General features: G+C 46.1%; 1 protein-coding gene across 1 annotated transcript in view; it reads left to right on the top strand.

The window, feature by feature from the left end:
* lrp2a (low density lipoprotein receptor-related protein 2a) overlaps positions 1 to 27213 on the top strand; it is a 522167-nt gene that overhangs the window by 268419 nt on the left and 226535 nt on the right. Inside the window, exons 35-36 of the mRNA XM_070873618.1 lie at positions 6056 to 6165; positions 10505 to 10682. Of these exons, the coding sequence (XP_070729719.1) occupies positions 6056 to 6165; positions 10505 to 10682 (288 nt within the window). The remainder of the gene's footprint in view (positions 1 to 6055; positions 6166 to 10504; positions 10683 to 27213) is intronic.

Raw genomic sequence — 27213 nt, forward strand, 5'->3', positions numbered from 1 at the left:
GATTCAAATAGATTTTTTTTTTGTCTGTCTTTTCCAAGGCGGGGGGGAAGGGGTAGAATAGAAAGATGTGCCAGGCAAAAATGAAATGAAATACAATACGGAGATACAAAACTGAGTCTTTAAGCAAATAATGGAGTAGCACAGCACTTGATCCCAGGTTTGATGGCTGACAAGGTAGACACACTGCTGCACGAGGTAGCTGTGAAGAGAGTTGCCCTGTTTGCCGTTCCAGGGTACCCTTCCTGTAAGAGAGCAGTGAAGAGGTGACACCAAGCTGTATGGTCTACTGTGCAATAGTAGGACACCTTCCTTGATGCGCTGCACTTTTGTGAAGCCTGGCACCTGAGAAAAGCTCTGTGTCCTGTTGACCTGATGGTTCCTTTCCACAGGGAAACTGATGAATACATTGCCTGTGACAAACAATCTAGCAGTCCCACTTGAACTATCAAAGGAATTCTCATCCTGTCCACTTTGTTTGCTGCAAGGGAACATAAGAACATAAAAAGTAGGAGCAGGAGTAAACCATTCGGCCCCTCAAGCCTGCTTCACCATTCAATAAGATCATGGCTGATCTTTCACCTCAACTCTACTTTCTTACATATCCCCATATTGATTCCCTTAATATCCAAAAATCTTATCAATCTCTGTCTTGAATATACTCAACAACTGAGCCTCTACAGCCCTATGGAGTAGAGAATTCCAAAGAGTCACCACCCTCTGAGTGAAGAAGTTTCCCCTCATCCCAGTCCTAAACGGCTGAAACCTTATTCTGAGACTGTGACCCCTGGTTCTAAACTCCCCAGCCAGGAAAAACATCCTCTCTGCACCAACCCTGTCAAGCCCTGTAAAAATAGTTTCTCTTAAACACCAGAGAATATAAGCCTAGTCTACTCAATCTCTCCTCATAGGACAATCCCCCCATCCCAGGAATCCGTTTAGTGAACCTTTGTTGCGCTCCCTCTATGGCAAGTATATCCTTCCTTAGGTAAGGAGACCAAAACTGTACATAATACTTCAGGTGTGGTCTCACCAGGGCCCAAATAATTGCAGTAACACATCTTTGGGGCCAAAATTGCCCTCTGCCCGAAATGGGGCACGCCTACCGATTTTTAAAGTATTCCCTCCGCCCCAGTATATAGGGCGGACAATCTGGCAGTTTTCAACGCTTTGTTGCTTGTTTCTGGTCGGAGCGGTGTTGGTGTCGGGAGAGAGGTGGAAGTGCAGGCAGGTCGGAGCAGCCGTCATCAGCGGGGCGCAAGTGTGGGCGGGTTGGAACGACCGTCACTCCAAATTGTCAGCGCGATGCGGACGTGCAGCGTCATGCTGATGCATCACAACGTTCCTCCCCTTCAGTAAAAGGGTCGAACTCGTGAGCATAATTGTCAATCTGATCTGACGGTCATAGAATCATAGAGGCCCATCGTGTCCGTGCCGGCCAACAAGAGGCTATCCAGCCTAATCCCACTTTCCAGCTTTAGATCTGTAACCCTGCAGGTTACGGCACTTCAAGTGCACATCCAAGTCCTTTTTAAATGTGGTGAGGGTTTCTGTCTCTACCACCCTTTCAAGCAGTGAATTCCAGATTCCCACAACCCTCTGCGTGAAGAAATTTGCCCTCAAATCCCTTTTAAATCTTCTACCAATTACTTTAAATTTATGCCCCCTGGTTGTTGACCCTTCTGCTGAGGGAAATAGGCCCTTTCTATCCATTATATCTAGGCCCCTCAAAATGTTATACACCTCAATGAGGTCTCCTCTCAGCCTCCTCTGTTCCAAGGAAAACAAATCCAGCCTATCCAATCTGTCCTCATAGCTAAGATTCTCCACTCCCGACAACATCCTCATAAATCTCCTCTGTTCCCTCTCCAGTGCAATCACATTCTTCCTGTAATGCGGTGACCAAAACTGTACGCATTACTCCAACTGTGGCCTAACCAATGTTTTATACCGACGGCCGACAATAAAAAATAAGATGGAATCGCCGTCAGCGCGACTTCCCCTTTAAGGGCAGACATACCGCCCAGCCACAGACAGCTCCCGCTGGGGAAAGCAGTCAGTGGCACCGACCGTTGGCAGCGCCGCTCCCGCGGGGCAATTCCGCGTGGGGGTTGGAAAGGGGGTCACCGTCGGTTGTTAAGTGGTTGGCGTCAGCACATCCATCTGGTCAGTAAAGCCTCTCTGCTCCATTCTCGCCTCTTAGATGGAGAACTGGTTAGCAGTCAAGAAGCAAAGAGTAGGAATAAACCGGTCCTTTTCAGAATGGCAGGCAGTGACTAGTGGGGTACCGCAAGGTTCAGTGCTGAGCCCCCAGCTATTTACAATATATATTAATGATTTGGACGAAGGAATTGAATGTAATATCTCCAAGTTTGCAGATGACACTAAGCTGGATGGCAGTGTGAGCTGTGAGGAGGATGCTAAGAGGCTGCAGGGTGATGGACAGGTTAGGTGAGTGGGCAAATGCATACCAGATGCAGTATAATGCAGATAAATGTGAGGTTATCCACTTTGGTGGCAAAAACAGGGAGGCAGAATATTATCTGAATGGTGACACAATAGGAAAAGGGGAGGTGCAACGAGATCTGGGTGTCATGGTACATCAGTCATTGAAAGTTGGCATGCAGGTACAGCAGGCGGTGAAGAAGGCAAATGGTATGTTGGCCTTCAAAGCGAGAGGATTTGAGTATAGGAGCAGGGAGGTCTTACTGCAGTTGTACAGGGCCTTGGTGAGGCCACACCTTGAATACTGTGTAAGTTTTGGTCTCCTAATCTGAGGAAGGACATTCTTGCTATTGAGGGAGTGCAGCGAAGGTTCACCAGACTGATTCCCGGGATGGCAGGACTGACATGAAGAAAGACTGGATCGACTAGGCTTATATTCACTGGAATTTAGAAGAATGAGAGGGGATCTCATAGAAACATAAAAAATTCTGACGGGATTGGACAGGTTAGATGCAGGAAGAATGTTCCCGATGTTGGGGAAGTCCAGAACCAGGGGTCACAGTCTAAGGATAAGGGGTAAGCCATTTAGGACCGAAATGAGGAGAAACTTCTTCACTCAGAGAATTTGAACCTATGGAATTCTCTACCACAGAAAGTTGTTGAGGCCAGTTCGCTAGATATAGTCAAAAGGGAGTTAGATGTGGCCCTTACGGCTCAAGGGATCAAGGGGTATGGAGAGAAAGCAGGAATGGGATACTGAAGTTGCATGATCAGCCATGATCACATTGAATGGTGGTGCAGGGCCTACTCCTGCACCTATTTTCTATGTTTATGGAGAGGGGCAATTTCGCCTCCTTTTATTCTTGTACTCAAATCCTCTTGTAATAAAGGCCAACATACCATTTGCTTTCTTAATTGCTTGCTGTATCTGCATGTTAACTTTCAGTGATTCGTGTACAAGGACACCCAAGTCCCTCTGAACAGCAACATTTCCCAATCTCTCACCATTTAAAAACACTCTGTTTTTCTATTTTTCCTACCAAAGTGGATAATTTCACATTTCTCCACATTGTATTACATTTGCCATGTTCTTACCCACTCACTTAGCATGTCTATATTCCCTTGAAGCCTCTTTGCATCCTCCTCACAACTTACATTTCGACCTAGCTTTGTAACATCAGCAAACTTGCATATATTACATTTGGTTCCCTCATCCAAACCATTGATATAGATTGTAAATAGCTGAGGCCCAAGCACCGATCCTTGCGGTACCCCACCAGTTACAGTCTGCCAACCTGAAAATAATCCACTTATTCCTAATCTCTGTTTTCTATCCATTAACCAATCCTCAATCCATGCTAGTATATTACCCCCAATCCCATGAGCCCTAATTTTGTTTAATAACCTCTCGTGTGGCACCTTATTGAATGCCTTCTGAAAATCCAAATACACCACATCCACTGGTTCCCCAGTGTCTATTCAAAACCCTCGGATGTAGGCCATCAGGTCCAGGTGATTTATTGGCTTTCAGTCCCATTAATTTCTGCAGTACTAGTTTTTCTACTAAAACTAAATTCTTTCAGTTCCTCATTCTCGCTATTGGTCTCCACTATTTCTGTGAGGTTTTTTGCGTCTTCTTCCGTGAAGACAGACACAAAGTATTTGCTTAATTTCTCTGCCATTTCCTTATTCTCTCTCATAATTTCTCCTGTCTCAGCCTGTAGGGGATCCATATTTACTTTCGCTAATCTTTTCCTTTTTGCATACCTATAGACTCTTACAGTCTGTTTTCATGTCTCTCGCTAGTTTACTCTCCTTCTGTTTTCCCTTTCTTTATCAATTTCTTGGTCCTCCTTTGCTGAATTCTAAAATCCACCCAATCCTCAGGCTTACTGCTCTTTTTGGTAACATTATAACCCTCTTCCTTTGATATAATACTATCTTTAACTTCTCTTATTAGCTATGGTTGGACCACTTTTCCTGTGGGATTTTTGTGACTTAAAGGAATGTATATTTGTTGTAAATTATATATTAATTCTTTAAATGCTAGCCATTACTTGTCTACCGTCATACCTTTTTAATGTAGTTTTCCAATCTACCTTAGCCAGATCGTCCCTCATACCTATGTAGTTAGCTTTGTTTAGATTTAAGACCGTAGTTTCGGATTTACCAAATCACTTTCAAACTTAATAGCAACTAGAAGTAAGAAGGTTGTAAGAAGCATAAGTGGAAATAGAATTCTTACAATGCAAAAAAAATCAGGCCTGAACAGCTGCAAAAATGCAGGCACCAATAAATATTGCAGATAAAGCAAAATAAGTTTTAAAAATTGAATATTTGAATCAGTTTAAAAATTGTATTTTCAAGAAGCCAACTCTCACAGGTTAGGCCATCCACATACTGCTGTCTGCATTTCACATGTCCAAACAGTACTGCTTGTGAAAAGCTGGAACCTATTTAAATAAAATCCAAATATTTAATGAGGCTTGCATTGGCTACTGGTGCAGCCTCCCTTTTTTGCTGCAAAAGAACATTGTGTGTGGCACATTCTATGTAATATGTAATAATGCAGTTGTAGGCAGCCAACTGACTGATTTGGCAAGTTAATGTTCATGGCTTGGAAAGATCATCCTTTCTCCTTCATTAGCTTTCCCTTAAATGCATCTATGCTTTTCTTCTTAACTACTCCTTGATTTAGTGAGTTCCACATTCTAACCACACTCTGGGTAAAGAAGTTTCTCCTGAATTTCCTATTGAATTTATTAGCAACTATCTTATATTTGTAGCCCCTAGTTTTTAGTCCCCACAAGTGGAAACATCTCCTTTAAGTCTACCCAATAAAACTCTTTCATAATCTTAAAGACCTTTATCAGATCATCCCTCAGCCTTACCTTTCATAGAGAATATCATTCAGGCTCTGAGCCACCAGGAGAGTCTCACAATCAGTGCTTATGCTAAATATTTTTGTCCAAGAGCAACACAATGGACTAGCAACTTGTATTTTAATAAAAACATTAAAAAGATTTTTAGCAAATGCTGAAATGGCAAGCTCCAAGTTGGCAGCATAGAATTATTTAATGAGACAAATATATGTTTACTCCTTCCCCTCCTCCCTTCTCAACGTGGCAGTATTAATATTGCTCTCATTCACCAACACTCAAGTGATGCTACTAAAGCGGATGCATATGCATTTATTGCACTAAATTGCATTAGCTCTACGGAATCTGGAACAAACATTATTGTAATAATGTCACAAAATCTAATCCGACATTGATTTAAATTGAATTTTATTCAAGTATCCTGCGTTTTGCATCCCTTTCATTGATAGTCATATGTGGTATTGAAGTGTAGTCAATGTTGAATTAAAATTGTTATGAAGGAGTAACTTTGTTCAGTAAGACTATTGTGAACTCTTCTAGCATGATTTCTTACATGTTTTATGACAAGGTTTTTAAAATATGAACACAGCTATATTAATATTAATAGTTATTATTTGAGTTGTCATGGGACCTGTTGTGTGTAAGAATGTTTTTCAATATTTTTCACACATTAGCCTTGTGACACAAAAGTTGTTTCCTCTGTTGATTTCTTGTATGCATTTGCATCCTTTCAGGTCGTAAAAGTGGATGGTGATGTCAAATACAGAAAAACACTACTAACTAACAATGGACAAAGGTCTGGTGTTGGGACACCCATAGGTATCACGTTGGATCCAGCAAGAGGGTGAGTGAAACATTAAAGTAGATTTGTTTATTTCATAAATTAAAACATCCCCATTGTAAAATTGAAGAAACAAAACAAATATAGGTGCAGCACCTAAAATCCAGAACCCTCTGAACCGAGGCCGTGACGGACTTCGTGTTTTTCTGGACTTTCGAACGTGTTTCTGATGTCACGAATCCGGAAACATCCGAACCCAGGTTTGGGTATTTCTGGATTTCGGAACATCAGAAAGACGAGGGGGTGGGGGGGATGAACCCTGCCAAGGAGTGAGGGCTCCCTTCGAGGAGCTGCTCGGGCCGGCCGGCTCCACGGAGGATGTGTTCGGACGGGGCCCTGCCGAAGAGGTGTTCGGGCGGGCCGGCGAGGAGGCCCTGAGGTAAGGGCAGCGGCGGTGGGGCGAGGTCGGCTGCGCGGTGGGTCCGGATTCCGGAACATTCGGATTTTCGACACTGCACCTGTAATAGTTTCACATTTGTGTGGTGCTAAATATTTTGCATGTTAAAATGTGACATTGTTCTACTTGATTCTAAAAATGTTTAAGAACTTAAAAGTCTGAAATGAGAAATGATAATCCAGCCTGATAACGAGCATCCATGTAGTGGCCTAACTCTCCCATTACAGCATAGTCCATTCTGTTATATGTATTAGCGTACTGATAACTGGATATATTCATTTCTCTCTCATCATAGAAATGTACTTAACTCATTTAATGTACTTGTTCCAAATATGGAATCTTTGTGTCAAATCATTTGCCAATCACACCCATTGGATAGAATTTCAATGTGCCAAACTACTTACCGATTAAACTTCTTATTAAAAAGCACCAGATGCAGCTGGAACAATAAAATACATACTTTTTATCTCTTGAGATGTCCCTGATTATTCACCTTTTTATTGCTCAGCACACAGAATATTCTCAGTTCAACACCCATCTTTACATACTAACAACTTCTAAATCATACTTTGTACAATCAGTAGCTTTCATTTGGATTCAGTTACAATGTGAATGATTAAATAGGTTCTGTTAAAATGTAACAGATCTTTTATGTTGAAAGTAGCCAATATAGATCCTGATCCAAGTAAGACGAGGAAGATTTTAGTCTCTGTTTCAGGGAGGAACAGGGTGGTAGCAGAATTCAAATCATGGCACAGCAATTACCACCCCATTCGCATTGAAGTCCAGACGGCTGGAATTCTGGAGTGAGTCAGGAAACAGGCGAAAGCCTACTTATATGTGCATATCAGGGTGCGATATTGTACGTCCCTCCTGGCCCTACAATAATCTTCTCACTTGCTGTTGATCACTCCATTTTGCCGCCCCCCCACCCTGCCCCATGCCTTTAAGGTCCAACTTCCGACTTGTCTCTGCAGTAACATGAATAAAATACAGCAGAAATTAAATTGATTGTAATTTGTGATAGACTGTTGTCACCACTGCAGAATTGTGTCATGTGATTCACAGGAAAGTAAAATATTGTAATTATTTTATGGTTCTAAAGCAAATTTCGAAAGGAATTATGAGCCTAATATGTAATGCAGTATAATGTAGATAAATGTGAGGTTATCCACTTTGGTGGCAAAAACAAGGCGGCAGAATATTATCTAAATGGGGACAGATTAGGAAAAAGGGAGGTGCAACGTGACCTGGGTGTCATGGTACATCGGTCATTGAAAGTTGGCATGCAGGTACAGCAGGCGGTGAGGAAGGCAAAAGGCATGTTGGCCTTCATAGCGAGAGGATTTGAGTTTAGGAGCAGGGAGGTCTTACTGCAGTTGTACAGGGCCTTGGTGAGGCCACACCTTGAATATTGTGTACAGTTTTGGTCGCCTAATCTGAGGAAGGACATTCTTGCTTATTGAGGGAGAGCAGCGAAGGTTCACCAGCCGTTCCCGATGGCAGGGGGCGGAGAAGGCAGCCGTTCCTGACGGCAGGGGGGGGGAGGAGGCAGGGAGGAGGCAGCCGTTCCCGACGGCAGGGGGGGGAGGAGGCAGTGAGGAGGCAGCCATTCCCGACGGCAGGGGGGGGAGGAGGCAGGGAGGATGCAGCCATTCCCGATGGCAGGGGGGAGAGGAGGCAGGGAGGAGGCAGCCGTTCCCGACGGCAGGGGGGGGGAGGAGGCAGTGAGGAGGCAGCCATTCCCGACGGCAGGGGGGGGAGGAGGCAGTGAGGAGGCAGCCGTTCCCGACGGCAGGGGGGGGGAGGAGGCAGTGAGGAGGCAGCCATTCCCGACGGCAGGGGGGGGAGGAGGCAGTGAGGAGGCAGCCATTCCCGACGGCAGGGGGGGAGAGGAGGCAGTGAGGAGGCAGCCATTCCCGACGGCAGGGAGAGGAGGAGGCAGTGAGGAGGCAGCCGTTCCCGACGGCAGGTGGTGGGGGAGGCAGGGAGGAGGCAGCCGTTCCTGACGGCAGGGGGGGAGGAGGCAGCCGGTCCCGATGGCGGGGGGGGGGGGAGGCAGTGAGAAAGCTGCAGGAAGCCCAGAAGTTGAGCAGCCATTCCCGATGGCAGGGCGGGGGAGGCCCCCCTGCCGTCGGTCGGGCCCGTCGGGAAACGGCTGCCTCAACTTCTGAAGCTTCCTGCAGCCTTCTCACTGCTGCAAGAAGCCTCAGTGCTGATCATGGAAGGGCAATGTGCTTTTATTAAAAAATGTAAAAAATTGAACAGCTACAAAGAACTACAACAATGGCCAAGTGCCAATGTGCGTCAGGGTTGCCGGCACTAAAAAAACTCTCTTAAATGGTACCCGCTCCCTCCTACTTACAAAATCAGCGCGAGTGGTAGGCTCCGCCCCCTGGGCGCCGCGCCAAGCTGACAACGAGCTGCAAAGCGCTCGAGAATAGCGCGTTTTTTGTCAGGCGCCATTTTCGGCGCGAAAAACGGGCGCCCAGCTTGGAGGGGCGCCTGTTTTGCCGCGTGTGGAAACTTGGAGCCAATATATTAGCAAGGAAAAAGGATAGCTCACAGAAAACAGAGTATCGTGATAAATGGGTCATTTTCCGGTTGGGTGTCATAGGGATTGGAGCTGGGGCCTCAACTATTTACAATCTATATTAATGACTTGGATGAAGGAACCGAGTGTAATGTTGCCAGGTTTGCTAATGATACAAAGATGGATGGGAAAGCAAATTGTGAGGAGGACACAAAAAATCTGCAAAGGGATATAGATAGGCTAAGTGAGTGGGCAAAAAATTTGGCAGATGGAGTACAATGTGGAAAAATGTGAGGTTATCCATTTTGGCAGAAAAAATAGAAAAGCAAATTATAATTTAAATGGAGAAAAATTGCAAAGTGCTGCAGTACAGAGGGAGCTGGGGGTCCTTGTGCATGAAACACAAAAAGTTAGTATGCAGGTACAGCAAGTAATCAGGAAGACAAATGGAATGTTGGCTTTTATTGCAAGGGGGATGGAGTATAAAAGTCCTGCTACAACCATACAGGGCCATACCTGGAGTACTACATACAGTTTTGGTCTCCATATTTACGGAAGAATATACTTGCATTGGAGGCTGTTCAGAGAAGATTCACTTGGTTGATTCTGGAGATGAGGGGGTTGACTTATGAAGGCAAGTTGGGCCTATACTCATTGGAGTTCAGAAGAATGAGAGGTGATCTTATCGAAACATATAAGATAATGAGGGGGCTCGACAAGGTGGATGCAGAGAAGATATTTCCACTCACAGGGGAAACTAAAACTAGGGGGCATAGTCTCAGAATAAGGGCCCGCCCATTTAAAGCTGAGATGAGGAGGAATTTTTTCCCTCGGTTGGTTGTAAATCTGTGGAATTCGCTGCCCCAAAGAGCTGTGGAGGCTGGGTCACTGAATATATTTAAGGCGGAGATAGACAGATTTTTAAGTGATAAGGGAATAAAGAGTTATGGGGAACGGGCAGGGAAGTGGAGCTGAATCCATGATCAGATTAGCCATGATCTTATTAAAAGGGGGAGCAGGCTCGAGGGGCCAGATGGCCTACTCCTGCTCCTATTTCTTATGTTCTTATCACTAGAACAAAGGAATATCAATAGCAGAACAAATGCTAATGCTTTAGTATGCTAGTGCACAGCATGCATGATGATGTACACACAAATTAACTTTGAAACTATAAATTTATATTGAAATTATTTCCAAAAATAAGACATTGATAGTACAGCTAGATTATAGCGCTATTAACAAAATATTGCCAGGTTTACCTCCCTCATTTAAAAAAAAAAAGACCTCCACTCATACCTATGGCACTGTTGAGGTGACACAATGAAGATGTTCCATTATGATATTTTTGCTGTCATACATTGATTTTTGTATGTTTTTAGTGTATCTGAGAACTATACATTAATCTGTTTCAGGAAGTTGTACTGGACTGACCAAGGTACAGACAATGGGAGCCCAGCAAAGATTGGTAGTGCCAATATGGATGGCTCCAATCCTCGAGTCCTCTTCACTGATAACCTGGATCATGTAGAGTTTATTACTATGGATATCAAGGAACGAAAGCTGTACTGGGCTGTGTCTAGTACTGGTATGGTATGTATTTTTCTTTTGTTACAAAAGGCACAAATTCAAAATAATGAACATTTTGAGCCCGAAATTCCATGGCGATCTCCCAATTTCCCACTGTACCTTCATTAGCAGATCAGTGGAAACTCAAAGAAATGGCGTAAATGACCATTTTTAACTCTGTATGGTGCTTCTCTTGCGATTCCACCAGAGAATGCTACTATATTTCCAGACATTAATCTTGATTTCATCAATTTTGGGCGGGGAAAGTAATTTAGGAGGATTAAGGAGATGAACGAATTTAACAATGTTTGTGGCTGAACCGTGTAAATGTGCATTTCATCATATACAATGACTCATCAAAGATTGAATTTAATTTCCGCAACAGTGCTCACTGGACAGAGACATTCTATAATGGTTAGAATGTGTGCATTATAACTCATAAGAATATAACATAAGAAATAGGAGTAGGAGTAGGCCATACGGCCCATCGAGCCTGCTCTGCCAATTAATACGATCATGGCTGATCTGATCATGGACTTGGGTCCACTTCCCTGCCTGCTCCCCATAACCCCTTATTCTCTTATTGGTTAAGAAACTGTCTATCTCTGTCTTAAATTTATTCAATGACACAGCTTCCACAGCTCTCTGAGGTAGCGAATTCCACAGATTTACAACCCTCTGAGAGAAGAAATTCCTCCTCATCTCAGTTTTAAATGGGCGGCCCCTTATCCTAAGATTATGACCCCTAGTCTCCCCTTTCAGTGGAAACACCCTCTCTGCATGCACTTTGGCAAGCCCGCTCATAATCTTATACGTTTCGATAAGATCACCTCTCATTCCTCTGAATTCTAATGAGTAGAGGCCCAACCTACTTAACCTTTCCTCAACCCCCTCTTCACTGGAATCAACCTAGTAAACCTTCTCTGAATTGCCTCCAAAGCAAGTATATCCTTTCTTAATTATGGAAACCAAAACTGTATGCAGTATTCCAGGTGTGGCCTCACCAATACCCTGTATAACTGTAGCAAAACTTCCTTGCTTTTATACTCCATCCCCTTTACAATAAAAGCCAAGATTCCATTGGCCTTCCTGATCACTTGCATACTAATGTTTTGTGTTTCATGCACCAGGTCCTGCTGTACTGCAGCTCTTTGCAATTTTTCTCCATTTAAATAATAACTTGCTCTTCGATTTTTTTTCTGCCAAAATGTATAACCTCACACTTTCCAACATTATACTCCATCTGTCAAATTTTTGCCCACTCACTTAACTTGTCTGTTCTTTTGCAGGTTTTTTGTTTCCTCCTCACACATTGCTTTTCGTCCCATCTATGTATTGTCAGCAAACTTGGCTATGTTACACTCGGTCCTTTCATCCAAGTCGTTAATATAGATTGTAAATTGATGGGGTCCCAGCACCGATCCCTGTGGCACCTCACTAGTTACTGATTGCCAACCCGAGAATTAACCATTTATCCCGACTCTGTTTTCTGTTAGTTAGCCAATCCTCTATCCATGCTAATATATTACCGCCAACCCCGTGAACTTTTATCTTGTGCAGTAACTTTTTATGTAGCACCTTGTCAAATACCTTCTAGAAGTCTAAATACACCACATCCACTGGTTCGCCTTTATCCACCCTGTTCGTTACATCCTCAAAGAATTCCAGCAAATTTGTCAAACATGACTTCCCCTTCATAAATCCATGCTTACTCTGCCTAACTGAATTATGCTTTTCCAAATGTCCTGCTACTGCTTCTTTAATAATGGACTCCAACATTTTCCCAACCACAGATGTTAGGCTAACTGGTCTATAGTTCGTTGCTTTTTGTCTGCCTCCTTTTTTAAATAGGGGCGTTACATTTTGCAGTTTTCCAATGTGCTGGGACCTCCCCAGAATCTAGAGAATTTTGGTAAATTACAACCAATGCACCCACTATCCCTGCTGCTACTTCTCTTAAGACCACAGGATGCAAGCCATCAGGTCCAGGGGATTTATATGCCTTTTGTCCCATTACCTTACTGAGTACCACCTCCTTAATGATTGTGATTGTGATTTTGTTAAGTTCCTCCCCCCTTTAACCCCTTGACTATCCACTGTTGGGATATTTTTAGTGTCCTTTACCATAAAGACTGATACAAAATATTTGTTCAGAGTTTCTGCCATCTCCATGTTCCCCATCACTAATTCCCCGGTTTTGTCCTCTAAGGGACCAAAATTTACTTTAGCCACTCTTCTTTTTTATATACCTGTAGAACCTCTTGCTATCTGTTTTTATATTTCGTGCTAGTTTACTTTCATAGTCTATCTTCCCTTTCTTAATCATTTTTTTAGTTATTCTTTGCTGGCTTTTAAAAGCTTCCCAATCTTCCCAAGTTTTGGCCACTTTGTCTGCCCTTGTTTTTAATTCGATACCATTTTAATTGGATACCAATACTCATAAATGGATGTCTTAAGCATCCAACTGTCCTAATTTCTCTTTATATGCTTCGTGTCAAATTTTGTTTGATAACTCTCCTGCGAAGTTTTACTACATTAAAGAATTAGGATAAAGAATAATTCAATTTGAATAAAGAGTAGTTCAGAAATAGGAGGAATCAAATAGAGGAGAGATGCAAGTCAGACTAGGATGGGTTTGGAGTGCATGTGAGCAAATGGATGGAGTATGGTAAATAAGATTGGTGAGCTGCAGGCACAAATTTCCACATGGGATTATGATATAGTGGTAATAACAGTGACCTGGCTCAAACAAGGGGAGAATTGGCAACAGGGCGTGAATGGCTGGACGGCGGCGACGTTAGGCGGGGCTGCCGCCTGATGAGAAATTCAGTTGTCCTTTTTCAAGGGCGTAAAGATTTGCCGCCCTGCCAACTACCGCCAGTACAGGTGCTAGGGCACTTGGCACCGGTCTCGCCAAATTCACTGGCTGGCAGAGGTACACGCCTCAAAAGGTTGGCGTCCACAAGTCTAAGTAAAGATTCTGGGGCTGTATTGAAAGGGAGTTGCAGCCGGGCCACAGAGGTCACGGTCAGTGCTATGTTCTCTCCTTGCAGAGTGCGTGGGTGCTGGCGTTCTGCGACTGTTCAGCTTCACAACGAGCATTTCGCAAACATTGATGGGTTTCAGGTCGCATCCAATGATGACCAGCACATCACGGCTACCTTCTGCAACTTAATAGGGGCAGTGATGGCACAGCACATCATTCTGTTATGAAGACTTGAAAGGCGTCGGCAGAGGAGAGGTGTCAGACCTCGGGGCAGGAACCACACAGACAGAGGGTTTACCGTTCACATTATTCTTACCCTGATATGTACGACGAGTAGTGCATAAGAAGGCTGCGGTTCTTCAAGCAGATAGTCACGGAGCTCTGCCACTTCCTGCAGACAAACCTCGAAGCTGACGATCGGTACCAGGACCTCACTGTCAGTGGCAGTGAAATTCACAGTTGCTCTCAACTTCTATGGTACCGGCACCTTTCAGTCTCCTATAGATGATATATATGCAGCATCTCGCAGTTTGCAGTACATTGCTGCATTCACCAGGTGACCGACGCTCTCTACAGCCGACGCATGGACTACATAAAGTTCCGCATGTCCAGGCAGAACCAGGATGAGTGCTCCCGTGGCTTTGCCAGTATAGCGGGCTTGCCCATGGTTCAGTGGGCCATTAATTGTACTGTATGTGGGATTGCGGGCTCCGCTTCACCTGGCCAGCCCATTCACCTGGCCATTTGCTGAAGACATCGTGCCCACCCTCCAAGTCTCCATGTATATAAATGGCAAAACAAGATTGTGACAAATTGAAATAATTTTTATTGTAAAGTTTACTGTAAAGAAGCCCTAAAGGACACCATCATCCACAGCAAACAATAATTGAAACCGTGACCCACATTCATGTGCAACTATTCATATTAGTTCATAATCGAACAAGGACAACATCTCTGGCCAGTATTACACAATTCTTTACTGGCTTATCCAAGTGCAACTATTTACATGATTTCATATTCAAGCAAGGTGACCATTTATGGCCACTAGCGCACACATATTTATCGGCTCTTACTCAGTGCTTTCCCACCCCTTACATTCTTCCACCCACCCCCTCCCAAGCCTACTGCTTCTCCTCAATGGGGTCTCAGTGTCTGTAGCAAGGCTGGTAGATGGTCGCTCTGTTGGAGCTTCAGTATCTGGAGCTATCTGGCTGAGCACAGATTGCTGTTATGCTTCACCAACGTTAGTTCCCTGTGCAATTGATGGGGCCCTAGACATAATGGCAGCGGACAGTGCCTGCGTGGATTCAAGTTGGATCTGCATCATGGCAGACTGTGCCTGCAGCACACCACAGAGCTGATTGATGACGCCATGCACTGACAACATGAGAGTATGCAGGCCTACCATAGCATGGCCTGCTACTCAATGGCTACTGCCACTTCAGCCATAGCCTGTGCCACCATGTCTGGGACCCCATGGTCACTTGAAGCATCCAATATCCATTGGTATCTTCCAAGGATGGGCTCAATGGGCTGCTGAGACACAAATGCAAAGGTTGCAGCAAACTCCTCTATCCTCACAGCTAGTGCATCGACACTCTTGGACACCCTTGACAATACAACCAGCAGATCGCTGTGCATTGGCAATGATTGTCTTGCGAGATCCTCTAATTCGGGCTACGCGCGCACTCACTCTCTGGGGAGCTGGCTCCCTGATCTCCCCTCCCCCGTGGCATTGCTGCAGGCCATTGGGTCCCGGAGCATCATCCACCACCTCCACCTCCCTGACCATGCCTTCTGCAAAAAAGCTGCTTGCCCCGCTCTCTGAGGATGCTAGATCCTCTGTCACGTCCAGAGAAGTGTCCTCCACCTCCTCGTCCTCCTTCACCACCACCCGCAGTGGAAGGCTGACATGCAGGTCCCTGGCCATCTGAGTCACCATCTGAAAGCACCGAGCCAGAGAAGGGTGGTTACATGCAGGGGAGGGGGCAAGGACTGGAAAAGGCATTCAGAATACCAGTCTCATGGAAAGTGGTGAAGGATTGTGGTGTCAGGGCTAAGTGGCCTGCTAGAGGCTGCAAAGAAACTCAACGTACCGTCATTGCCCCGAGGGGGCTCGACCTCAACCACTGCCACTGCACCCACTTGTGCGCCCATCGGGGCTGATGCGCGTTCCTCAACAGCAGTTAGGGCTTGCATCTGAGTCCCCTCCTCCGCTCTAAATCTGGTCGCTTCTGATCTTTGTGAGCTTAGCCTGCAAGATTAAAGAGAACATCAGAGTTTTGCTGCTTAGCATGCATATAGTCCTATGTTGCAGCTTCCCCTAGGCTGGTACCTCATTTTTAGGTAAGCCTGCTGCTGCTCCTGGCATTCTCTTCTGCACTCCTCATTGAGCCAGGGTTGGTCCGCTGGCTTGATGATAATGGTAGAGTGAGGGATGTGCAGGGCCGTGAGGTTACAGATTGTGGTGGAATACAATTCTGCTCCTGCTGCTGTAGCTATCCGTTTGTTCGAAGTGCCTTACATAGTTCTGAACATATTAGTGCATGAGAGTGTTTAAAGGTTGCTGTAACTTCCATTAGCTGCGAGTACTTGGTGTGGCAAAGCTTGAATGAGGGGGTGAGGACCTAACAGTTACTCTGAGGATAGCGTCTTCCAGACGCATATGAAGACCGAGGAGGTAACAAGATGAGGGCTAGTAGGAAGGTTAAGTGCGCATGCAGGCCCTTGCAGTGGGTGAGGCTGCTAATGCAAACCTTGCATCTGGCCTTACCTACATAGAGTATTGTGTCACACTGGTGGCATTGCTGGTTAAAGAGGAAATTAATGCAATAGTAAGGAAGGACATTAGCTTAGATGATGTGGAATCGGTATGGGTGGAGCTACGGAATACCAAAGAGCAGAAAACGCTAGTGAGAGTTGTGTACAGACCACCAAACAGTAGTAGTGAGGTTGGGGACAGCATCAAACAAGAAATAAGGGATGTGTGCAATAAAGGTACAGCAATAGCAATGCGGTGGAAGAGGATTTCCTGGAGTGTATTAGGGATGGTTTTCTAGACTAATATGTCGAGGAACCAACTAGACAGCTGACCATCCTAGACTGGGTGATGTATAATGAGAAAGGACTAATTAGCAATCTTGTTATGCGAGGCCCCTTGGGGAAGAGTGACCATAATATGGTAGAATTCTTTATTAAGATGGAGAGTGACACAGTTAATTCAGAAACTAGGTTCCTGAACTTCAGGAAAGGTAACTTCAACGGTATGAGGCGTGAATTGGCTAGAATAGACTGGCAAAGGATACTTAAAGGTTTGATGGTGGATAAGCAATGGCAAACATTTAAAGATCACATGGATGAGCTTCAGCAATTGTACATCCCTGTTTGGAGTAAAAATAAAACGGGGAAGGTGGCTCGACCCTGGTTAACAAGGGAAATTAAGGATAGTGTTCAATCCAAGGAAGAGGCATATAAATTGGCCAGAAAAAGCAGCAAACCTGAGGACTGGGAGAAATTTAGAATTCAGCAGAGGAGGACAAAGGGTTTAATTAGGAGGGGGAAAATAGAGTATGAGAGGAAGCTTGCCGGGAACATAAAAACTGACTGCAAAAGCTTCTATAGATATGTGAAGCGAGAAAGATTAGTGAAGACAAATGTAGGTTCCTTGGAGTCGGATTCATGTGAATTTATAATGGAGAATAAAGAAATGGCAGACCAATTGAACAAATACTTTGGTTCTGTCTTCACAAAGGAAGACACAAATAACCTTCCGGATGTACTAGGGGACCGAGGGTCTAGTGAGAAGGAGGAACTGAAGGATTTCCTTGTTAGGCGGGAAAGTGAAGGGATTGATGGCCGATAAATCCCCGGGGCCTGATAGTCTGCATCCCAGAGTACTTAAGGAAGTGGCCCGAGAAATAGTGGATGCATTGGTGATCATTTTCCAGCAGTCTATTGACTCTGCATCAGTTCCTATGGACTGGAGGGTAGCTAATGTAACACCACTTTTTAAAAAGGGAGGGAGAGAGAAAACAGGTAATTATAGACCTGTTAGCCTAACATCAGTAGTGGGGGAAATGTTGGAATCAATTATTAAGGATGAAATAGCAGCACATTTGGAAAGCAGTGACAGGATCGGTCCAAGTCAGCATGGATTTATGAAAGTGAATCATGCTTGACAAATCTTCTGGAATTTTTTGAGGATAGTAGAGTGGACAAGGGAGAACCAATGGATGTGGTGTATTTGGACTTTCAAAAGGCTTTTGAAGAGTTCCCACACAAGAGATTGGTGTGCAAAATCAAAGCACAAGGTATTGGGGATAATGTACTGACATGGATAGAGAACTGGTTGGCAGACAGGAAGCAGAGAGTCGGAATAAACGGGTCCTTTTCAGAATGGCAGACAGTGACTAGTGGAGTGCCGCAGGGCTCAGTGCTGGGATCCCAGCTGTTTACAATATACATTAATGATTTAGCTGAAGGAATTGAGTGTAATATCTCCCAAGTTTGCAGATGACACTAAACTGGGTGGCGAAGTGAGCTGTGAGGGGGACGCTAGGAGACTGCAGGGTGACTTGGACAGGTTAGGTGAGTGGGCAAATGCATGGCAGATGCAGTATAATGTGGATAAATGTGAGGTTATCCATTTTGGGGGCAAAAACATGAAGGCAAAATATTATCTGAATGGCGGCAGATTAGGAAAAGGGGAGGTGCAACGAGACCTGGGTGTCATGGTTCATCAGTCAATGAAAGTTGGCAAGCAAGTACAGCAGGCGGTGAAGAAGGCAAATGGTATGTTGGCCTTCATAGCTAGGGGATTTGAGTATAGGAGCAGGAAGGTCTTACTGCAGTTGTACAGGGCCTTGGTGAGGTCTCACCTGGAATATTGTGTTCAGTTTTGGTCTCCTCATCTGAGGAAGGACGTTCTTGCTATTGAGGGAGTGCAGCGAAGGTTCACCAGACTGATTCCTGGGATGGCAGGACTGACATATGAGGACTGACATATGGATCAACTGGGCCTGTATTCACTGGAGTTTAGAAGGATGAGACGGGATCTCATAGAAACATATAAGATTCTGACGGGACTGGACAGGTTAGATGTGGGAAGAATGTTCCCGATGTTGGGGAAGTCCAGAACCAGGCAACACAGTCTTACGATACGGGGTAGGCCATTTAGGACTGAGATGAGGAGAAACTTCTTCACTCAGAGTTGTTAACCTGTGGAATTCCCTGCCGCAGAGAGTTGTTGATTCCAGTTCATTGGATATATTCAAGAGAGAGTTAAATATGGCCCTTACGGCTAAGGGGATCAAGGGGTATGGAGAGAAAGCAGGAAAGGGGTACTGAGGGAATGATCAGCCATGATCTTATTGAATGGTGGTGCAGGCTGGAAGGGCCGAATGGCCTACTCCTGCACCTATTTTTCTATGTTTCTATGTTTCACACATTTACCTTGAGGAGAGACTGCACATTGAGCTCTGAGCATGGCATGCTTAGGTTAATGTAAAAGATACTCGCCCTCAGCAACAGCATCATTTCGATCGACTTCTGGTGACATTGGGTCGATGTCCTGGATGCACCGTGTCAGTCGATGACACTATTTTAGCGACTTCCCGCCAGAGCCTTCGAGATGCTTGAACCTGTGGCCTCCTTGCAGCCGCCGTGCTGAGTAATTCTCGATGCCTCTCCAGGGCATCAAGCAATGCATCAAGAGTGTCGTCAGATAAGCGGTGACTGCACTGGCGAACTGCTGCTGCATCTGCCATCTTCACCTTGTGAGTGAGCGCGTAACAAGCGAATATACGCACGAGGCGGTGCCACGCCTAATCACCCCCCCCCACAATTGAATCCAGGTGGCAGCAGTATGTCTATGGCGCAGTTACCAATGATGATTGCCACCCCACTTACCGCCGTTTACCATCTCCAGAGTAGAGTGCAATGCCTAATTTAATGCTGCAATCCCCTTTTCAGGAGGCAAAACTGACTTTTGCGATTGGAGGTGGTAACTGTTGCCTGGCGTTAAAATCTCCATTCAGACGGTTACATCACCTCAAAAACGGCGGCACTGAATTTCGACCCCCGAATCTATTTGGTTAGAATTAGTGAATAATAGAGGAGCTATTATGCTGAATAGACTACCAAATAGTGGGAAGGAGATAGGGGAGCAAATTTGCAGAAACATTTTGAGAAAGGATGCAAGAACTGCAGAGTAGTGATAATGGGGTATTTCAATTATCCTAATATAAACTGAGAAAATAACAGTATTAAGGGCAAAGAGGGGAGGAATTTATAAAATGTGTACAAGAGAACTTTCTTGATCAACAACAACAACTTGCATTTATAGCGTCGTAAAACATTGCCTTATCAAACAAAATTTGACCGGCCACGAAAGGAGATATTAGGACAGATGATCAAAAGTTTGGTCAAAGAGATTCATTTTAAGGAGCGTCTTAAAGGACGAGAGAGAGAGATAGAGAGGTTTAGGGAGAGAATTCCAGAGCTTAGGGCCTAGTCAGCTGAAGTCATGGCCACCAATGGAGTGATTAGAATCAGGAATGTGCATGAGGCCAGATTTGGAGGAGTGTAGAGATCTCGGAGGGTTGTAGGTAATGTTCCCTTTAAGCCGTGCAGCTGCGCAGCTGTTTGGAACTCCCGCGCAGGCCGCTTGCCGGCTTTACAATAGGAAAAACTGCGCATGTGCAGGAATTTGAATGGGCCGCACAGCCTTTTAAAGGGGCTGTGCACCTTAAAAAAGAAAAGGAGAACATTGGTTGTCGGGTTCGAGGAGGTTACAGAAATAGGGAGGGTGCGAGGCCATGGAGGGATTTGAGAAATGGAAAATGGAGGGGGAAAGAAGCAAAGCTGGATTTGGTTCTGTGCGATGAAGTGGGGCAAGTGGAACATGTTTCAGTGGGGGGATCATTTGGCAAACAGTGATCACAATATCATTAGGTCTAGAGTATTTATGGAAAAGGACAAAGAACCATCAAATGTGAAAATACTCAACTGGAGGAGGTATAATTTCAGTGATTTGAAAGGGAATCTGGCCCAGGTGGATTGAAATCAAAGATTGGCAGGTAAAACAGTAAATGAGCAATGGGAGGCCTTCAAAAATGAGAGTGTTCTACCAACTAGGTAGAGACTATACACATTTCCACAGGACAAAAGATATGGCATCCAAAGCTAGAACTCCCTAGATGACTGAAGGTATAGGGCTGTAATTGGCTGATATACCCCTTTGAAACTACTGCAACTTCAAGATGCAGCGCATGTGCATTTAAACGTGGAAATCCTAAAGTTACGGTCAGTCATTTACTGCTCCGACACAAGGGGCGTTCCACCCCCCGCCCCCCCCAGCCACTACAGAGTGAAATCACTTGAACATCGAAAAAGATAACCCTCTCGCCATGGAGATCGCGAGATCTCTTTGGGCAGCTTTCTTCAGGGCATAAGAAGAGCGCCTATGCTTCACCGCTGACCGCAAATTCATACAGATTAAAATGAAACAGAAAAAGAAGGCTTATGATAAATGTCAGGCTTATAATACAACAGAGAACCAAGCTGAATACAGAAAGTACAGAGGAGAACTGGAAAAAAAAAAGGAAATCAGAGGGGCAAAGAGAATATATGAGAAAAGATTAGTAGGTAATATAAAAGGGAATCCAAAAGTCTTTTATAAACAATGCAACGCCCAGATCCCAGGAAAGAATAAAATAAAGTAGCAAAAGGTACTCAAAGGAAGGGTAAGGCTGATTCGGGAACAAAATGGAGATCATCTTGTAAAGGCACAAGGCATAACTGAGGTATTAAGTGAGTACTTTGCATCTGTATTCACTACAGAAGACGATGCTTCCACTGTCACAGTAAAGGAGGAAGTAGTAGAGAAATTGGATAGGATAAAAATAGATAAAAGGTTGGCAGTGCTCAAAATAGAAAAGTCACCCAATTCAGATGGGATGTCTCCTCGGTTGCTGGGGGAACTAAGGATGGCGATAGAGGTGGCTCTGGCCACAATATTCCAAAATAAAGTGGAGAGAGATCAACCCGGTAACTACAGGCCAGTCAGCCTAACATTGGTGGTGGGGAAATGTTTAGAGATAACTCGAGACAAAATTAATTGTCACTTGGAAACATACAAGTTAATAAATGCCAGCCAGTATGGATTTGTTTAGCAAAAATTTTGTTTGACTAACCTGATTGAGTTCTTTGAGGAAGTAACATAGATGGTTGATGTTGATTATATGGACTTTCAAAAGGCCACATAAGTACCACGTAATAGACTTGTTAGCAAAATTGAAGCCCATGGGTTTAAAGGGGCAGTGACTGCGTGGATATGAAATTGGCTCAGAGACAGAAAGCAAAGAGCGTGTGGTTGTTTTTCAGACTGGAGGAATGTATACAGTGGTGTACCCCAGGGGCAGTATTAGGATCACTGCTGTTACCTGGACTTCGATATACAGGGGATATTTTCGAAGTTTGCAGATGACACAAAACTCAGAAATGTAGTAAATAGTGAGGAGATAGTAACAGACTTCCGGAGGACATAGATTGGTGAAATGGGCAGACACGTGGTACATGAAATTTAACGCAGAAGTGTGGTGATTCATTTTGGTAAGAAGAATGAGGAGAGACAATATAAACTAATTAGTCCAATTTTAAAAGGGATGTTAGAACAGAGCGACCTGGGGTGTATGTACACAAATATTTGAATGTGGCAGGACAAGTTGAGAAGACTGTTGTAAAGGCATACGAGATCCTTGATTTATAAATACAGGGTTGAGCGTCCGAAATCCGGAAACCTCGGGACCAAGGCCATTCCGGATTCCGGGTATTTCCGGATTTTGGAACGTCTTTGCCTGGGTCGCGGTAGGGCAGCCGAGGGAAGGAGACGAGGTCGGCCCGCCGAGGTAAGGGGAGGGGGGGGTGGTGGGGGGGCGGAGCGAGGTCGAGCCACCGAGGGCAGAGGCGAGGTAGGGCCAGAACAAGGTAGGGCAGGGGTGAGGTCGGGCCACCGAGGGCCGGGGTGAGGTTGGGCCGCTGAGGGCTGGAGCGAGGTCGGGCCTGGGCGAGGTCGGGGCCACCAAGGGCCAGAGCAAGGTAGGGCCGGTGCGAGGTTGGGCTGCCAGGGCGGGGGCAGTCCGGATTTCGGAAAATTTTCTGGTTTCCGGATGACCCCGCCACGGATTGGCCTGGTGTCCGGATTCCGTAACATTCCGGATTCTGGAACTCCGGATTTTGGATGCTGCACCTGTATAGGAATAGATTTCAAAAGCAAGGAAGTTATGTTAAACCTTTGTAGAATATTGGTTGGGCCTCAGCTGGAGTATTGTGGCCTATTCTGGGCACCATACTTCAGGAAGGATGTCAAGACCTTTAGAGAGAGTGCAGAGTAGATTTACGAGAATGGTACCAACTAGAATGGTATCGGGCCTCCACTCCTCCAGTGACGTTCTGGCCTTCCCCCAGCCATCAACCATGGAGATCCTGGCGAGCACATGGTGTGCACAATGGCTGTGACTACTCTGACCTCTCCTCCTTCCATGAAGTGGACCTCTGGCCATCCCAATGCCTGCCCTCAGTCAGGAGCTAATACCTGGGAGAGGGAAGCATTACCTCAAATCTCTCAACCCCACTTTTCATGCCTCGAATTTCTCACCATCTCACCAAAGGGCGCTGCTGAGCGCCGAGCTTATGGCTCGCATCCCACCGTAGGCAACTAGGCCCATACAGTAGAGCCTGGTCTCCAGTTATCTTGGTCCCCCTTGCCACGGGACCAAGACCTTGCTCTACTAAGCCCGTGTGGTAGCCGGTGTGCAACGGCCACCCCACATTAAAAGAACTCATGCACAGGCATCTTCCACCCCTTCAAAATGAAGTTCGGGACCTGGAACATCAGGACTCTCATGGACAACTCCAACAGTGACAGACTGGAACGCCGCACCACCATCGTTGCCCGGGAACTCAGAAGCTTCGATGTTGACATCGCCGCCCTAAGCGAGACTCAGCGGGCAGGGGAAGGCTGGCTGAAAGAACAAGGTGGTGGTTACACCTTCTTCTGGAAAGGCAAACCAGAAGAAGAATGCCGTCTCTATGGAGTTGGCTTCACCATCAAGAACGAGCTGGTTGGCCGTCTCAGAGACCCCCTGCGAGATAAGCGAACGTGTTATGACTCTCCGGTTCACCCTATCCCGGAACCAGTGCGCCACAGTTATTAGCGCGTACCCCCCAACACTTGACGCAACAGATGAGGCCAAAGAGGAATTCTACTCCAGCCTCGAACAATCCCTGTCCCGAGTCCCTACGAACAGCAAACTGATCCTCCTCGGTGATTTCAACGCCAGTCGGTAAGGACACAGACCTCTGAGGAAGCATGATCGGCAGAAAGGGGATAGGGAAAACCAACTCCAGCGGTGCTCTGTTCCTGACAAAATGCTGAGAACATGTTGGCGCGATGACGATCACCAACACTTTGTTTCGCCAGAGGGATAAGTACAGTGCATCGTGGCAACACCCTCGCTCCAAACACTGGCACCTGCTCGATTACATCATCGTCCGAGCGAGGGACCGCAAGGACATGCGCATCACCCGCGCCATGACAGGAGCCGGCGACTTCTGGACGGACCACTGCCGTCATCAATGGCCTTGCCCCTCCCTAATATAGCTGCAAAGCAGCGACGGCAACAGAAGCAATGCCACAGAAAATTCAATGCCGGGGCATGCAAGGACCCAATTAAGAGAGTCAGCCAGCGCCTCACTGCCAACCTGGCGACCCTCGATGACCCTGAGACACAGAGTGCCCACAGTGCTTGGTCTGCCCTCAAAGCCACCATATCCAATGCCTGCGAAGAGACGCTCGGTCATTCAACCAGGAAACACCAAGACTGGTTTGACGAGAACGACCAGGAGATCCAGGAGCTAATAAACCGCAAGCACAGGGCATTTCTGAACTTAAAGCAGCAATCCAATTCAGGAATAGCAAAGCAGCTCTACAGACTGCTGAAGGCCGAGGTCCAACAAAAAACCCGCGACCTAAAGAATAGATGGTGGATGGAGAAAGCACAGGAGATCCAGCAGCTGGCCGACAGCCATGACGTGCGAAGATTCTTCACTGCAGTTAAGTCCACCTATGGCCCAAGCATCCAAGGCCCCACCCCACTGCTGACCAAGAATGGGGAGACACTCATTAAGGACACCGAGGCAGTCAGGGCCCGCTGGAAGGAGCACTTCGAAGATCTCCTTAACCGAGACTCTGCCTTTGACACGAGGGTCCTCGACTCCATCATGCAGCATGCTACCCTCCACCATCTCAGCAAAACCCCAGCCCTGCATGAGGTAGAAAAGGCCATCCATCAGCTCACACCAAGGCATCAGGAGCAGATGGAATCCCCGCCAAGGCACTGAAGTATGGCGGAGAAGCACTATTGGCACGAATGCATGACCTCATCTCTTATCTGGCAGGAGGAGAGCATGCCAGGAGATCTGAGATGCCGTAATCTTGACCATCTTCAAAAAAGGGGACAAGTCTGACTGCAGCAACTACAGAGGAATCTCCCTGCTGTTGGCCACTGGGAAAGTCTTTGCTGGAATCCTCCTCAACCGTCTTCTCCCTGTGGCTGAAGAGCTTCTCCCAGAGTCACAATGCGGATTCCGTCCACTAAGGGGTACAACAGACATGATCTTCAATGCGTGACAGCTACAAGAGAAATGCAGAGAACAACACCAACTCTTGTACATGACCTCCTTTGACCTCACAAAGGCCTTTAACACTGTCAACCATGAGGGACTATGGAGCGTCCTCCTCCATTTCGACTGCCCCTAAAAGTTTGTCACCATCCTCCGCCTGCTCTACGATGACATGCATGCTGTGATCCTGACCAACAGATCCATCACAGACTCAATTCAAGTCCGGACCGGGGTCAAGCAGGGCTGCGTCATCGTGCCAACGCTCTTCTCGATCTTCCTCACTGCAATGCTCCATGTCACTTCCAAAAAGCTCCCCGCTGGAGTGGAACTAAACTATAGAACTAATGGGAACCTGTTCAACCTTTGTTCAACCTTTATCGCCTCCAGACTAGATCCAAGGTTGTCCCATCCTCTTTTCATCGAACTGCAGTACGCGGACGACACTTGCGTCTGCGCACATTCAGAGGCTGAACTCCAAGCCATCGTCAACATCTCTACCGAAGCTTATGAAAGCATGGGCCTTTGCACTAAACATCTGTAAGACAATGGTCCTCCACCAACCTGACCCCACCACACAGCATTGCCCCCCAGTCATCAAAATCCACGGCGCGGCCTTGGACAACATAAACCATTTTCCATACCTCGGGAGCCTACTATCAGCAAGGGCAGACATCGAAGGCGAGGTCCAACACCGCCTCCAGTGTGCCAGCACAGCCTTCGATCGTGGGAGGAAGAGAGAGTTTGAAGATCTAGACCTCCAATCTGGCACCAAGCTTATGGTCTACAGGGCAGTAGTGATACCCACCCTCCTATATAGCTCAAAGATGTGCGCCATGTACAGTAGACACCTCAAAGTGCTGGAGAAGCACCAACAGTGCTGCCTCTGCAAGATCCTGCAAATCTACTGGGAACATAGATGCACAATGTTGGTGTTCTCCATCAGGGCAACAACCCCAGTATCGAAGCATTGACCACACTTGACCAGCTTCATTAGGCGGGCCACATCATCCGCATGCCCGACATGAGACTCCCAAAGCAAGCGCTCTACACGTAACACCTACACGGCAAGCGAGCCAAAGGTGGGCAGAGAAAACGTTTCAAGGACACCGTCAAAGCCTCCTTGATGAAGTGCAACATCTCCGCTGGCACCTGGGAATCCCTGGCCCAAAACCGCCCTAAGTGGAGGAAGAGCATCTGGGAAGACACCGAGCACCTCAAATCTTGTCACCAAGTGCATGCAGAAACTAAGCGCAGACAGCGGAAGGAGTGTGCGGCAAACCGGACCCCCCATCCACCCTTTCCCTCAACGACTGTTTGTCCCACCTGTGACAGAGACTGTGATTCCCGTATTGGACTGTACAGTCACCTGAGAACTCACTTTGCGTGGAAGCAAGTCTTCCTCGATTTCGAGCGACTGCCTATGATGATGATGATGATGACCAAGCATGAAGGACTTCAGTTATGCAGCGAGACTAGAGAAGCTGAGGCTGTTCGCCTTAGAGCAGAGAAGGTTAAGGAGAGATTTAATAGAGCTGTTCAAAATCATGAAGTGTTTTGATGAAGGGAGAAACTGTTTCCAGTGGCAGAAGAGTTGGTAACCAGAGGAGACAGATTTGAGTTAATTGGCGGAAGTACCAGAGGTGAGATGAGGAGAAGTTTTTTTTGTGCAGCGAGTTGCTATGATCTGGAATGCACTGCCTGAAAGGGTGGTGGAAGCAGATTCAGTTGTAACTTTCAAAAGAGAATTGGATAAATATTTCAAGGAGAAATGTGGGGAAAGGGCGGGGGAATGGGACTAGCTGAAGTACTGTTTCAAAGAGCCAGCACAGGCGTGATGGGTCAAATAGTCTCCTTCTGTGCTGTATCAGTCTATGATTCTATGAAAGC

This window comes from Pristiophorus japonicus, chromosome 3 (genome assembly GCF_044704955.1).
Source record: "Pristiophorus japonicus isolate sPriJap1 chromosome 3, sPriJap1.hap1, whole genome shotgun sequence".
NCBI classification, from domain to species: Eukaryota; Metazoa; Chordata; class Chondrichthyes; family Pristiophoridae; genus Pristiophorus; species Pristiophorus japonicus.